The 13,118-nt window shown below is 49.5% G+C and overlaps 5 protein-coding genes and 2 non-coding genes across 7 annotated transcripts in view; 3 read left to right on the top strand and 4 right to left on the bottom strand.

Moving 5' to 3' along the window:
- BDV38DRAFT_274555 (uncharacterized protein) overlaps positions 1-347 on the bottom strand; it is a gene marked incomplete at both ends in the record, with an annotated part of 1,076 nt that extends 729 nt beyond the window's left edge. The window contains one exon of the mRNA XM_032057863.1: positions 16-347. Coding sequence (XP_031909167.1) covers positions 16-347 — 332 coding nt within the window. The remainder of the gene's footprint in view (positions 1-15) is intronic.
- A 933-nt stretch (positions 348-1,280) lies between these two features.
- Positions 1,281-1,352, top strand: BDV38DRAFT_t206. Its single transcript has one exon. It is a non-coding gene; the product is annotated as a tRNA-Gly (tRNA).
- A 290-nt stretch (positions 1,353-1,642) lies between these two features.
- On the bottom strand, positions 1,643-1,714 carry BDV38DRAFT_t207. Its single transcript has one exon. It is a non-coding gene; the product is annotated as a tRNA-Gly (tRNA).
- Positions 1,715-4,838, top strand: BDV38DRAFT_259223 (alkaline phosphatase family protein). The gene is made up of 3 exons (XM_032055810.1): positions 1,715-2,797; positions 2,872-4,138; positions 4,185-4,838. Exons 1-3 carry the CDS (start codon positions 2,333-2,335, stop codon positions 4,568-4,570), a joined length of 2,118 nt encoding a protein of 705 aa, XP_031909168.1. The 5' UTR covers positions 1,715-2,332; the 3' UTR covers positions 4,571-4,838.
- Positions 4,839-5,155: 317 nt separating this feature from the next.
- On the top strand, positions 5,156-7,093 carry BDV38DRAFT_192933 (BCS1 and AAA domain-containing protein). Its single transcript, XM_032052301.1, has one exon. The coding sequence runs from the start codon at positions 5,341-5,343 to the stop codon at positions 7,054-7,056; it is 1,716 nt and encodes a 571-aa protein (XP_031909169.1). The 5' UTR covers positions 5,156-5,340; the 3' UTR covers positions 7,057-7,093.
- BDV38DRAFT_296414 (glycoside hydrolase family 43 protein) lies at positions 6,862-8,874 on the bottom strand. Its single transcript, XM_032062931.1, has 2 exons — positions 8,265-8,874; positions 6,862-8,198 (listed from the first exon to the last, which is right to left on the bottom strand). The coding sequence occupies exons 1-2, from the start codon at positions 8,571-8,573 to the stop codon at positions 7,530-7,532; spliced, it is 978 nt and encodes a 325-aa protein (XP_031909170.1). The 5' UTR covers positions 8,574-8,874; the 3' UTR covers positions 6,862-7,529.
- Positions 8,875-11,173: 2,299 nt separating this feature from the next.
- Positions 11,174-12,545, bottom strand: BDV38DRAFT_296416 (DUF821 domain protein; the record flags this gene model as incomplete). The annotated part of the gene is made up of 2 exons (XM_032062932.1): positions 11,174-12,136; positions 12,171-12,545. The coding sequence occupies 2 exons, from the start codon at positions 12,543-12,545 to the stop codon at positions 11,174-11,176; spliced, it is 1,338 nt and encodes a 445-aa protein (XP_031909171.1).
- Positions 12,546-13,118: the final 573 nt, after the last annotated feature.

Genomic DNA, 13,118 nt, shown 5'->3' on the forward strand with positions numbered 1-13,118 from the left:
GCAGGAGCGCCAGACTCGAGGGGAGCCCCAGGGGCACTGGACTCAGCGGGGGCACCGGTTCCTGCAGGGGCGCTAGGGACTCCAGTCTCAGCGGGAGCACCGGGGACGGTAGGAGCTCCAGTTTCAGCAGGAGCCTCGGGAGCGCCGGGCTGAACAGCCGGAACGCTAGGTTGAACAGCCGGAGCACTGGGCTGGACGATAGGAGCACTGGGTGGGACAACTGGAGCAGCGGTAGCAGTTTCCTCGCAAGAGGTAATCGTTACTGTGTGCTCGCCATTCGTATCCAAGGCACTGGCAGTACCGGCGGCGATGGCCAAAGCAGTGACGACGTGGTTTGAGATATGCATTGTGATCGAGTGGATGAGGTGAAGATGATGCCAAGTAGGGCAATGCTTTTAGTTTGAAAGGGACAGATCAAAGATTTGTCTGAGAGAAATGTGTAGAAGTATCGATTAAATGTGTAGGCGATGCAAACTGATGAATGGAAGACTGATGATGAGGAGATTCGGACAGCTCATCTAAAGGCCTTTATAGTAGCCCCAGGGCCACTAATCCGGTATCATCAAAGAGAATGAAACTATCCATCTTGCCTTTTGATAGAGTGAGCGCCTGCAACCGGTCTGGCCATACAGCACGGCGACTGTGTATCAATGGGTGCTGCATCCGGAGAAGCACAATATCCTATTATGCTCGACAGGCTGCCTAAACACCGGAGAAAGACATTGGAATCAAATGGCAGCAAGAGAGACTGCCCAGGGCCAGCATGAAGCAGGTCCTATCACGTGAAGGTATAATTCCGGCTCCATGGATCCTGGAAGAGCATCTGTCGTCAGCAGATTACCGGATGCGGATATCACGATGCGGCCAACAAAGCATGAAATACAACCATCTCAATCTAAGTAGAGCTGGCCCAAGGTGGGCCCCACCGATACCACAAAGCATTGTGTCTCTAGGTTGAATGCGAATATAACGCAGGGCACCAGGGGGACGAAGCCGGAAACACCCACGGTCAGCGTTGGGTAAAGGTCCGTTGACAGGGATGACAGGATTTGCAACCAACAGGGTAGCATTGAATGCTGCCAAACCAATGCTGTGGCTCGTTCATCTTACAAACAGTATGGGGTAAATGTATGAAATGTGATCAAGAAGCGCTGGTGTTTGTACTAGTGGATATTGCGGTTCTTCATGACCCGTCTCGGTTGCTCTGACCTCAAAAGGCATTTCCAAGAGATAGTTTTTTTCTATCTGGGACCATTTTTAGTAGAGATGAATAACAACGAGCGTCGGTAGTGTAACGGTTATCATTCTTGCCTTCCAAGCATGAGACCCGGGTTCGACTCCCGGCCGACGCAGATCTCACCACTACTTTCTTTTTTTAGTCTCTCATGAGCTTTTTGCTCATGACCCAAGTGTTCTTGCAGTTGGAAAAAATATAGCATTCATCAAAGAACCTTAATTACCATAGGCTTCTATACAGACCAGAAAATCAGTATAGTTTTGAAAAGACATTGTTTAAGTATAGCTGAATATTTCTTTCATGGGTCAGTAACCTCGACGCTGTCCTTTTACTGCCCTTTCTACACAGTCAAAAGATATTTATACAAGATAAGCTGAAAACAAAAAAAGAACTGATCTTTTTTAATGCGTCGGCCGGGAGTCGAACCCGGGTCTCATGCTTGGAAGGCAAGAATGATAACCGTTACACTACCGACGCTGATTAGTTAATCATTTTAGCTCCCCTTAGCCTAATGAGGTCAATACTTTAATGGCACATACAAGATATCCACCTTAATTCTACTATCTTCACCTTATTTATTTTAGACATCATCAGTTTAGTCTTCGAATCCAATTTGCCTAGTGTATAAATCTCCGCTAGTATTCAAGACTTTCCTCCCCGTCGATGATGATACTGCTATTTAGAATATGTTGGTGGGTCTGGATATTCTTCAATATATATCGACACCAGTTCGCTTGAAGCACCATGTGGTATTGTTTCCTGAAGGCTACCCATTGCCCATTTCTTCTCTCTCTTCCCCATGAGTCCTCCACAAGAATACAGCCCATAGTTACCACAGTCTCTACTCTGAAAAGGACTGTCTAGGTCCTGTATGCTGCCAACTGTCTATCAATCTAACTGTAAGCTAACGCAGCTGACTAAGGCCGTCAAGTCACGCCTCGGATTCATGACCCGCAGCTTAAATGAGCGACCAATCGATCATTGAATCAATCAATCAATCAATCACTGCCTCCCTCGTGCACTCACTAGTCGTCCAGGTCAATGTATTGATCTAATTTCGGGATTTACTGATCCCGCCATTCGTTACCATCCCCCATGCCTACCCGACGTGATATCCCTAGTCATTCCCTCCTTTCCCCCGGCGATTACGACGAAGATGCTGAGTCCTTGCGATCACCGTCAGAGCAGGACTCTGACTCCGAAGATGACGAGTTTCTCCGTAGATCTCGCACAACCCTGGAACTAGCGGAGCATGATCGCATGGTGCTGAATGACGAGGAGGAAACGGAGAAGCTACTGATCAGGGGAGGTCCAACGCACGGTCTGCGGCGAATCTTTAGCCCTAATAGCCCAAGTGTAAAGATCGGAAAGCGAGAACGGCGACAGAAACGGCGGGAGGAAAGAAGAGCTGCGCGCAGAGGACAGCATGAGAAAATGACTGACTCGGGGGAGTTGATGTTCGAGATGGAAGAAGGTCACCGGGAGGACGACGAGAGCTCTCTCCTTAGCCGATCGTCGTCCGATCTAGACCGACAACTCAAGGAATATGGTGGTGATGAGGTATGGTTGCCTTACCCATACTAATACCAAGCGTATGTTCATTATTGGTCGTCTAACCGTCTTATTTTTCTCAGCGCCCTCAGCGCGTCTCGCGGCTTAAGCTTGCCTTACTTTTCGCGGCGATCTTTGTCCTCTTCCTTATATTCCTTCTAGGAGCATACAAAGCATCAACGCCTTTCCGGACTACTAAACCCTCTCAAGCGTTGCTGTCGAACGGCACTGCTCTTTTTTCACCCACCACGATCCTGATCTCTCTTGATGGGTTCCGAGCGGATTTCCTCAACCGTGGGTTAACACCAACCCTCAACAAGCTCATTGCCGAGGGTGTATCGCCGCAGTACATGCTACCCAGCTTTCCAAGCGTCACCTTCCCCAACCATTTTACTCTCGTTACCGGATTATATCCCGAAAGTCACGGAATTGTGGGAAACACCTTCTGGGACCCGGAGTTGCAGGAGGAATTCTACTACACCCACCCGTCAGTTAGTATGCGGCCCGAGTGGTGGAATGCCGAACCATTATGGATGGCTGCCGAGAAACAGGGGATCAAGACAGCCATTCATATGTGGCCTGGTTCCGAAGCGCATATTGGCGGAGTTGAGCCGACAATACTGGATAAGTACAATGGCTCGGAAGCGCTCCCTCGCAAAGCCAATCGCATCTTGGAATTCCTTGACATGTCTGGCCTCGAGGACGAGTCCGAAATAGTCTCGGAGCGACCTCAGTTCATCGCTGCCTATGTTCCTAATGTAGATGCTGATGGGCACAAGTATGGGCCCAACAGCACAGAGATCCAAAGCACTATCTCAGAAGTAGATGGCATGCTGGGTAGCCTTCTCGCCGGCTTGCAAGACCGGAACTTGACCGACATCGTTAACATAGTAATCGTCTCTGACCATGGAATGGCCACTACGGCAACCGAACGATTGGTGCAGTTGGATGATTTTATCGATCTCAATTTAGTGGATCGCATTGATGGATGGCCGTTGCGTGGGCTGCGTCCCAAACGACCAGAAGATGTCGAGACGCTTCAGAAACAACTGGAAAGCATAGCTGTGAACTACTCACATGCGGTTGAGATTTACACCCGTGAGACGATGCCCGAGCGCTACCACTTTACGAACAATGATCGCATCGCCCCTCTTTGGGTGATTCCGAAGACTGGCTGGGCGGTGGTTGAACGACCTGACTTCGACGCCCATAGCGCCTTGGAGAAAGGCGAGGTATATCACCCGAGGGGCGTTCACGGGTATGATCACGAAAATTCGCTGATGCGGGCGATCTTCATTGCCAGAGGCCCGGCATTTCCTCACCAACCTAATAGCCGGGTAGAAGCATTCCGTAAGTGCTAATTTGTCTTATGATGGAAACGGACTAATCAGAGTAGAAAATATCAATGTTTATAATATCCTTTGTGATACTCTCGGCCTCGACCCACGCCCGAACAATGGAACACTGCGTCTGCCTCTAAAACCCGTGGGCCTCCATTCGGACGAGGACACTCCAACGCTTGAAAACCCCTCTGACCCTCCAGCCAGCAGCATGGTTACTCCTGCATCGCTTAGCACGACTTCGACTGTACCGGCTTTTACAAGCCCAACAGCTACCTCTACAACCGTCCCCGAGGCCCCATCAGAGGAAGAGTCAGATGATGAGGCGGACAACGAAAACGACCAACCCTCTACCTGGTGGGGGTCTCTTTGGGATAAAATCGAGGACCTGAAGGATTGGGCGGGTGACCTAATTGAGACCGTGAAGGACAACTTCCCTTAAATTTCGACGTTATCGCAGAGCCAATGGACTCGATGATCGTGGTATAGTATATACTATTCGTTGCTTTAAAGATACCCACTTTTCTCCGTGTTAGATAGTATACATCTTGTTGGATAATCTAATTTTTGTTTTTGATTTTTGGTTCGCTGCAATACTTCCGTCTCTGAAGAGAGAAGAAAAGAATTCTCCAATGAATCTGGGTCAAGCGATTGAATCCTTGAGGCTGAAATCCTTGAGGCTGAAATCCTTGAGGCTGAAATCCTTGAGCGCCGATCGCAACGTCATTGCCGCATCGGGTCTGCCCTAATCGGGTACCCGACGAGGAAAAATGATTGAAATGATGACTCAAGGAAAAGTCCAGCCGCAATGCGCCACAACCAGGACCCAATCGTAGAGTCATGCTGGCATGTCGATCAAGAATTTTGATGCAGGCACCTGTTGCACTGTCATGGAATTGAGGTCGACCCCATCCGATCTGTCTTTCTGCCTTATGGACCGGTGCTGCCTAGTACCGGGAGATAGACGTTATAAGGACGTGAGAACGCCCGCCATGGTCGCTGGATAAATCATTCAGGGAAACAGGAAGTCAATTGACCCGATTACTCCGAGTCGTTCATTCCTTAGGGCTCATTGTTTCTGATCTCGTTTCTTTACTCTCTCTTAGTATTGTGCCCTGAGAACCCTGAACAGGCGGGCTCTTAGTATAGACAGTACATGCCGACACAGCATACCATCTTCAGAGACCTTGATTGGAACCATATAAAGCCATCATGGAGTCCGCGCAACTTTCGAGTATTATCAATCAAACCAATATGAATTCAACCACTTCCCCCCTTCTATCTCCCTCCGACACAGCCCTCCTCGAAGCCTTTATCCCAGGCTACTCCTTCATCTCGAGATTTCTCATCTCCTACCTTCAAATCGACCTCTCTCTCTACCTCCCCTATATACTCACCTACATTGCCATCGCTGCGGTGCTCAAATACTCCTTTTCTAAACTTAAGGGCGTCATGGAAACCCACTGCATCGCAACAGCTGAAATCCGTCTCGACGACGAGATCTCCAACTACCTACTGTACTGGATGGCGCAGCAGCCCTTCGCAAACCGGAGTACGCGGTTCCTCGCCACAACACGGATCTCCACTCAATCGTACGATTACGACTCCGATGACGAGGACGAATGGGGCGAGGAAGACGAGTACGACGAGGACGGCAACGTGATCAACAATTTCGACGAGTACTGGGCGAAGACGCGCAATCGAGATAAGTTCAAGCGTCTGAGGTTCACTCCCGCGGAGGGGACGCACTATTTCTTCTTCCACGGTCAGTTACTGGCCTTTGTCCGGGCCAAGGGCGATCAGAAGCCTTCTTCATCATCTCGGTGGGGCGCGCGCTTCGAGCCCGAGAGATTGTATCTGTCATGTTTTGGACGGGACCCGGCCATCCTGAAGGAGTTGCTGGCGGAGGCGCAGCGGATGTATGTCGCGCGCGACGGGAACAGTACCATCATCTATCGTGGGCAGAGGAGTCCCGGTGATTATGTGGATTGGTCTCGCTGTATGGCGCGCTCCCCGCGCCCTCTGTCGACGGTTATCCTGGACCAGGCCCAGAAGGATGCCTTTGTTGATGATATTAAGGAGTATCTTCACCCCCGGACGAGGAGGTGGTATTCCAATCGGGGTATCCCCTATAGACGGGGTTATCTCCTCCATGGACCCCCCGGTACAGGGAAAACGAGCTTGTGCTTTGCCGTGGCTGGCCTGATGGGGCTTCCTTTGTATCTTCTCAATCTGAGCTCGAAGTCCTTTAGCGAAGATGACCTCATGTCTTTGTTCCAGGAGCTCCCCCGTCGGTGCATCGTCTTGCTTGAGGACGTTGACTGCGCCGGTATCACGCAGAAGCGAGTCAGCGACGGCGGCGAAGACTCGACGCCGAAGGCCGCCGATGGTAAGGAAGGCGATGCGCCCGAGGACGCGGATGCCGAATCCTCGAAGCAGGGCGTCTCGCTCTCCGGTCTTCTGAATGTGATCGATGGTGTAGCCGCCAGCGAAGGCCGTATCCTGGTCATGACGACAAACCACCCTGAGAAGCTTGATCCGGCTTTGCTGCGGCCTGGTCGGGTTGACATGTCGATTCAATTCGGGTACGCCGAGCCTGGTGACATTAAGGAGCTTTTCTCGGCCATCTATTCCACGCTTGAGGGTGATGTACGCTCGTCAAGGACGAAGAGACCACCCCAGGGAAAGAAGGATCAGGTGGCGTCGGAGGTCCCATGGCATCCGTTCTCGCGTGAGCAAATCCAGAACTTGGCAGATCAGTTCCTTGCGCTAGTGCCAGGTGGCCAATGTACTGCTGCTGAGATCCAGGGGTATCTCCTGAACTATAAGAGGGATCCCGAAGCTGCTATCGAAGGGGTTGAGGATTGGGTGCAAAGCATTCGATCAAAACGGGAGGGGAAAACAGAAGCAACTATAAAGTCAGGCTAGGGGCAACTGTGTGGATGAATGGATGGTTTTTGTACACTGCATAGAGATACCCAAAAGGTCCTTACCTGTTCGACTCATTTTTGCATATAGTTAGTTGAAATGACAAGCTCGAATATTGTTCTAGACCTATTTGTTGTAACTTTCGTACTACAGGAGATACCAAGGCATGTAACCCTACTAGGGGTAGAGTTGGTGATCATAAGAAACAATGGCTGGACAAGTGTTTGGGTGCCTAGGTGTAACATGGTGTAGCTGCAACAACTGCAAGCCCATTGACAGTCAAAAGGTGTTCTAAGCCATGGAATCTGAAGAGAGAGAAGAGTATGTATATGAGCTAAGTCAAATGCTAATTACATAGTGTAGGAATAGTGGGCTGGCCGTGTGAAGTGCTATGTAGTGAAACCGAATTCCGGCAACGCCTCCGGAATCCCGCCAAAATAGATACAGCGCAAAAAGGGGCTAGGTTACTTCGGTCATAGGAGAGTCACCTGCTGTTCTGATATGGAGATATCGGCGGCATATGTACATCGTGTGTTGTTTCGACAGAAGCCATGAAACAACATCCGATCTCCGCAACCGCAGACAGTACCGCCCCCAGGAGAAGTAAGACCATAGTCACCGGATTTGAGCAATTTCTCACCACTCTTGACATAGGGCCCGGTGATAGACTTCGAGGTCGCATAACGAACGTCGTACTTGGGGTCCGTGAAGCAATGTGTGGAGTAAAAGAGAAAGTATGTGTCCCCATGTAGAATCAGGTTGGGGGCTTCGACTAGCGGCCCATCGCTGTCATCACGGTCAAGAATCTGGATAGCATCACCAACCGGAGTGAAGCCATCATCCGCGACTTTCTGTAGAAGAATAGGAGTCGGTTTAAGAGGAGGAATGCCATTGTTGCAGTCACCGCCATTTCCAATGCTGTTCCCATCAACTTTGAATACCACATAGCGGCTGCCATCCTTGTCCAGGAAGCCGGCCGGATCAATCGAGCCACCTTGGTCCAGACGGCAAGACAGAGGTGTCTCGTTAGGTACATAGGGTCCGGTAGGATCTGTGCCTTCAGAGACGGCAACACCAACGCAATGGTGCCTCACCATCTCCTTGGCCTCGCCCGAGTAGTACATGACGTATCTGCCATCATCCTAAGAACCTAATTAGCACAAGATTTGACTCCAACAGCAAGGCAAAAGAAAATGAGAGAAAATTACCCGTCTTATCACATCAGGTGCCCAGTGATCTATCTCAGTCTCCCAATTGGCAAGCGTAGGCAAAGCCTCCTTGTCAAGAAGAGTCCATGACTTGAAGTCCACAGAAGAAGCCACCTGGACACGCTTGCCATTTCCATTGGTGCCAAAGGCATACCAAGTACCGTCCGTTGCTTGCACAAAGGTTGGGTCCGGGAAGTCAGAATCGATAGCCAAAACAGCACCTACTTCCTGCACCCGGAAAGGAGAAGCTAGCACAGTCGATATCAAACCAAGGCCTATGGCCCAAGGGAGAAGCTGGGACGACCACATAGCACGTTACGGCTGACTTGACGTCCTTGGGGAACAGAGGTACAGATCGTCGAAGAGGGTAACGTCAACAGTTCGCTAAGGGGCTGGGAAACACGCAGCTGCGAGTGACAGCGAGGGGAAGAATCTGTGCAGGAATGCTATCTCACCAGGCTGCCTGAACGCTTTATATTTGATCGCTTTAGGCTATGGTGGCAACCATCGAGCGGCGATGCCATTGTTCGCATTGGGTAGCATGATCCTTTCCTCCCCGGTGACTCCAATAGTCATTTGATGCCGGCCTTAAAATTAGCGACTATGCCTACTGCGCCCAGGTACTGGATGCATCGCCAGGTGTTGGGACTAAGGCAGATGTGTGTTTGGGGGGGGCAAGCAACTATCGTAGAATACCATCTGACATAGGCTAATAGTTAGTGGGTCAAGTAAGCGGCATCGAGCTCACGGACAACAAAGACATTGACCGCGGCGTGGCTGAGCCTGAATGCGATATTCATGTCTACCTGTAAGTGTCCCGAAGCTGCCCATTGCCCAGTTCGGGACAGACTGCACGCGGTCCCTGGATGCCACTGCGGGAAAATTTAAATTAGACTATAAGGCCTTGAATGAACTAATCTCACCAATCAACTAAAAGAGCAAACCAATCAGTGATGGCAAGAGTAGATCCAAAGCAAAGAGGGCCTGGTGTGAAGTTCGCATGATTCCGAAAGCGGTACTGCATTCACTCAGCGAGTCATTCATTCATCGCTTGCCGTAACGCGGACAGTAAGGGATCTAATATCCCTCCTATATTTCTTTTTTGCCGATTTAGTAGAACAAATACAAATAACCAAAAAATTATTAGCCTTTTTGAATGTTGGTGGATTTGTCGATTCTTGACCAATGCCAAGAAGATGGTGCCCGGAAACAACAGTGTGGATCAGAAGTTGATTTATGGGGACATGCCCGGTTTTTGCAGAGTGCAAGGGAGACCCTCATTGGACCCTGACCGCTCATAATCATTAAACTTTGATGCCCGGACTATAAAAGACAGGGCAACAAGTAAAAGAGATTCCAGGAACGCCATGTAAAACGCCCCTCGCTGCAGGTTCACCTCTGTATTTTGCGGCTTCCCACTTGCTGGGTGACCGAAGTCATACAGGTCCAATCTAAGTTTTCAAATTTAAATCATTTAGTGTACCAAACGCCTTCGGAAGCGGTGAATTCTGGCGAGCGACAACTCAGTGCTGTTGGAATGGACCCGCTCATGGTTGCGGCCCATCCATTCTCCTTTAGGAGGACAATTCTGGATATTTCTGTTAGCTATCCCGATTGTTCTTGCCTTCATGTGACTCCATGTTCGTGGTTATCCATAAAGGAATAAGCATAAATCAACCGTGCGCGGTCATGGCATCACGGACCCAAGATTGGAGGGGCCCTGTGTCATTTGTTGGTGTTACTCGTAAAATAACTGAGTACACTTCTATAAAATCAAGCGAAATTGACTGCCAAGTAAGTAAAGGCGAACGAACGAAAGGCAAGTGTTGAGATCATGGGGCTGATAGAATCAATACCAGTCTCTTGCACAAGGGGCGTGCCCGATCATCCCAAGGGACAATTAAATCTCGGTCCGCCTGCACCCTTGCGTGGGACCACGGACTTTCTGCTGTTGTAGCATCCTATCGCACTGCTTACTACCGAACACTCGTTGAACTCAAAGCCTGCCACGACAGACTTCCGGACCGAGGCTGCCCAAATATCGTAGGAAACCATCCCATACATCTCCAGGTTGATGCGCAGTAGCATTTTTGATTTCCTATCTGATCTGACCTTTTGTAGATCAGTCATGAGGGCCTTCATTCTCTCGTGTCCTAGTCAGGTGAGCGATGGACCTCGTTTACTATGAGAGATTATTTGAGCATTTTCCATAGAAACCCAAACCCCGCAATTCGAAGGTGCCTTAACCTTGTGGGGTCACATATATCATACGGAGTATATCATGGTGATCTCTAGTTAAATCCGCCAAGGTTAGTGGGGGTTACAAACTCATGGGACGAATCAGCTACTAGTGAAGTTTCCTTTCTTTTATATTCCGTGGTCACCGGGGTATTCTTTTTTCCCTTGGACGTATGTTGACCGAGATCGACGCATCGTGGCAAGACATCTCAAAGCAGTGTCTGGAAAGCTTGGAGAGGCTCGACCCATGCAACTAGACGCGTGATCTCAAGACACGGGTGTCGGAGTATCGATAAGCATTTGGGCCTCGTCACCACATCAAAGGGGCAATTTATCGATGAGCATGTTCAATGGGTACTTGCAGAGTAAGGCATACATTAAGAGGGAAACGAAAGAGAATCGGGATGTTTGGGTTGTTTGTCCGACTCACGAGACCTTGATGAGTCCCACACCCCCATAGTACTAGCAATGGTTCTACTTGGTTGATGATATGTTCCCCAGCTATTCACGTCATATACCACATGTCGTAGAAAGAAAGAAGAAATCGCTTTCATTGAACCAGATGAGATGAAGAACGACAAGTGCAATATGCCCCAACACCATCAAGCAATAAACTGCATATATGCTGGATATCATAGCGTGACACGATCAACATAGACAGCTTAGATGACCTAAAAAGTAAGGACCCATGTTTCAAATGGGGTGCCACGAGGCTCCCTTTTCCCATCCTCCCGCGTAGTGTACAAAACAGGCTCAAAGTCGGAAGACGAAGCATACTGCCGAATCAAATGCCTCCAGTAACAAGACTCCGCAGCTGGAGTGAGATACCGGTCGCGGAAAGTTTTAACTGCATTGTTTGCTATGCGTTCCGCTGCCTCTGGGTTGTCGATGAGAAACTCAATCTTGTGATCAAGATCAGAAAAGTCCCGCTCAACCTCAACATAGTTCGCTTCGGAACCAGAGGAGATGAGAGCGGCATGGTGCGCTTCTCGCCAGACTAACTTGTGCGAGATGACGACCGAACGGCAATTGAGGAGATACTTACCGCGTCCTGAGAAGCTGCGTCCTTCCGTGTGCGCCAGGAACATATACCTACAGTGCTCTTCTATAGGTAACAGATTGAACCGGATGTCATTCTCGTCACCCCAGTCAATAGCCCGTATACTGGCCCAGCTCCTCCCTTGGGCAGCCTTCAACAGCTTGCCACGCACCTGGGGGTTTGTGGCAACGTTGCCTCGCCAAACAAGCTGCTTCTTCTTCTCTTGGAATTGCATGCCGGGGATAACTTGGCCGTCTACCGTTACTTCCCCATCATCAACGGCGGCAATTCGGCGTCGGGCATCCTTATACGAACCGACATTGACTTCCGGCCACGACCAGTACCCAAAATCTGGCATCAACCAGACATTGGTATCCTCATCGCGTTTGGAGTATGACCAAATTGGCCCTTGTCCGCTGCTATAGTCTTCCGTGGTCAAAACAAATTCAACATTCGGAAGACGATCTCGATCCGGGAATGAGGACAATGCGCGCTGCAATGAATTCAACGTTGCCTTCCCTCGAGTGAAGGTAACAGGCATGTTACCAAAATCAACAATATACAGCTGCCGTAGAATGCAAAAGTCAATACACGGCTTCCATCAGCCCGAATTCCTGAGAAGAACCAACCTCTCCATGATCGATAATACCCCTCACCATCCCATCTTCCACCATTAGGCTATCCACATCTTTGAATTGAATGGGATTGTTCTCTCTGAATAAAGCAGACTTATCGAGCTCAACAAACAGTTTCGGAAACGCAGCGCGACATTGTTCTTCAGAAAGCCCGTGATCATTTCCATCTTTTTCGACCTGAAACTCCCAGGAAGAGTCATTCCTGCATGTAGGAGGGAAGGAATGCTTGACAGGGGGTTTTAGCGCATATTTGGCGACTTCAGCTGAGTATCTGGTGCTGAAGATGAGGAATGTGACAACGATCAACGAGCACACAGCGCCCGTACCCAAAAAGCGGAGTCGGGTTGATTGACCTTGCGACCAGCGCATTTGTGGTGTATATATCTTTTGTCACTATATATATTTATTCTCTCCCGGGCGTCGCCCTTGATTTATAACTTCCTCAATCTCTTGTTATTCAATGGTTGGTAGGCTCATCACTCTAGGTGGTGTTGACGATATATCGGTGGTTCTAAGGTGTGTTGGTCATGCAATATCGGAGAATAATCATCATGTCTCATTCATAACCTCATTAAGCCATGGCCCACGGTGGAAGCATGCGTGTCAGAACATAATAGTAGTATGTCTGCTCCTCCCTCGCCTGCCGGGCCGATATGAGGAGGGACAGAAGTTATGTTCCCATGGCAACACCGGGTAAGCCAATGATGACAGGTCTTTATAGATTCAGAGTCTGGGCTCTAATGGATGCTTATCTAATGTTAACAAACAGCAGCTAACTAAGGCATTGCTATTACTCTGGAATCTGCATGTAGATTCACTTCTACTCAGAAAACGGGTAGCTATATAAACAAAGGCCGCTGCCGCCTGCGGACACCTTAGGCCTCGTGTCTATGCTCGAAGAATACTCTCAATTATGTACAGGGAGATCGCAAGTTTCAGATG

The sequence above is a fragment of the Aspergillus pseudotamarii genome (genome assembly GCF_009193445.1).
Source record: "Aspergillus pseudotamarii strain CBS 117625 unplaced genomic scaffold BDV38scaffold_71, whole genome shotgun sequence".
Classification (NCBI taxonomy): domain Eukaryota; kingdom Fungi; phylum Ascomycota; class Eurotiomycetes; order Eurotiales; family Aspergillaceae; genus Aspergillus; species Aspergillus pseudotamarii.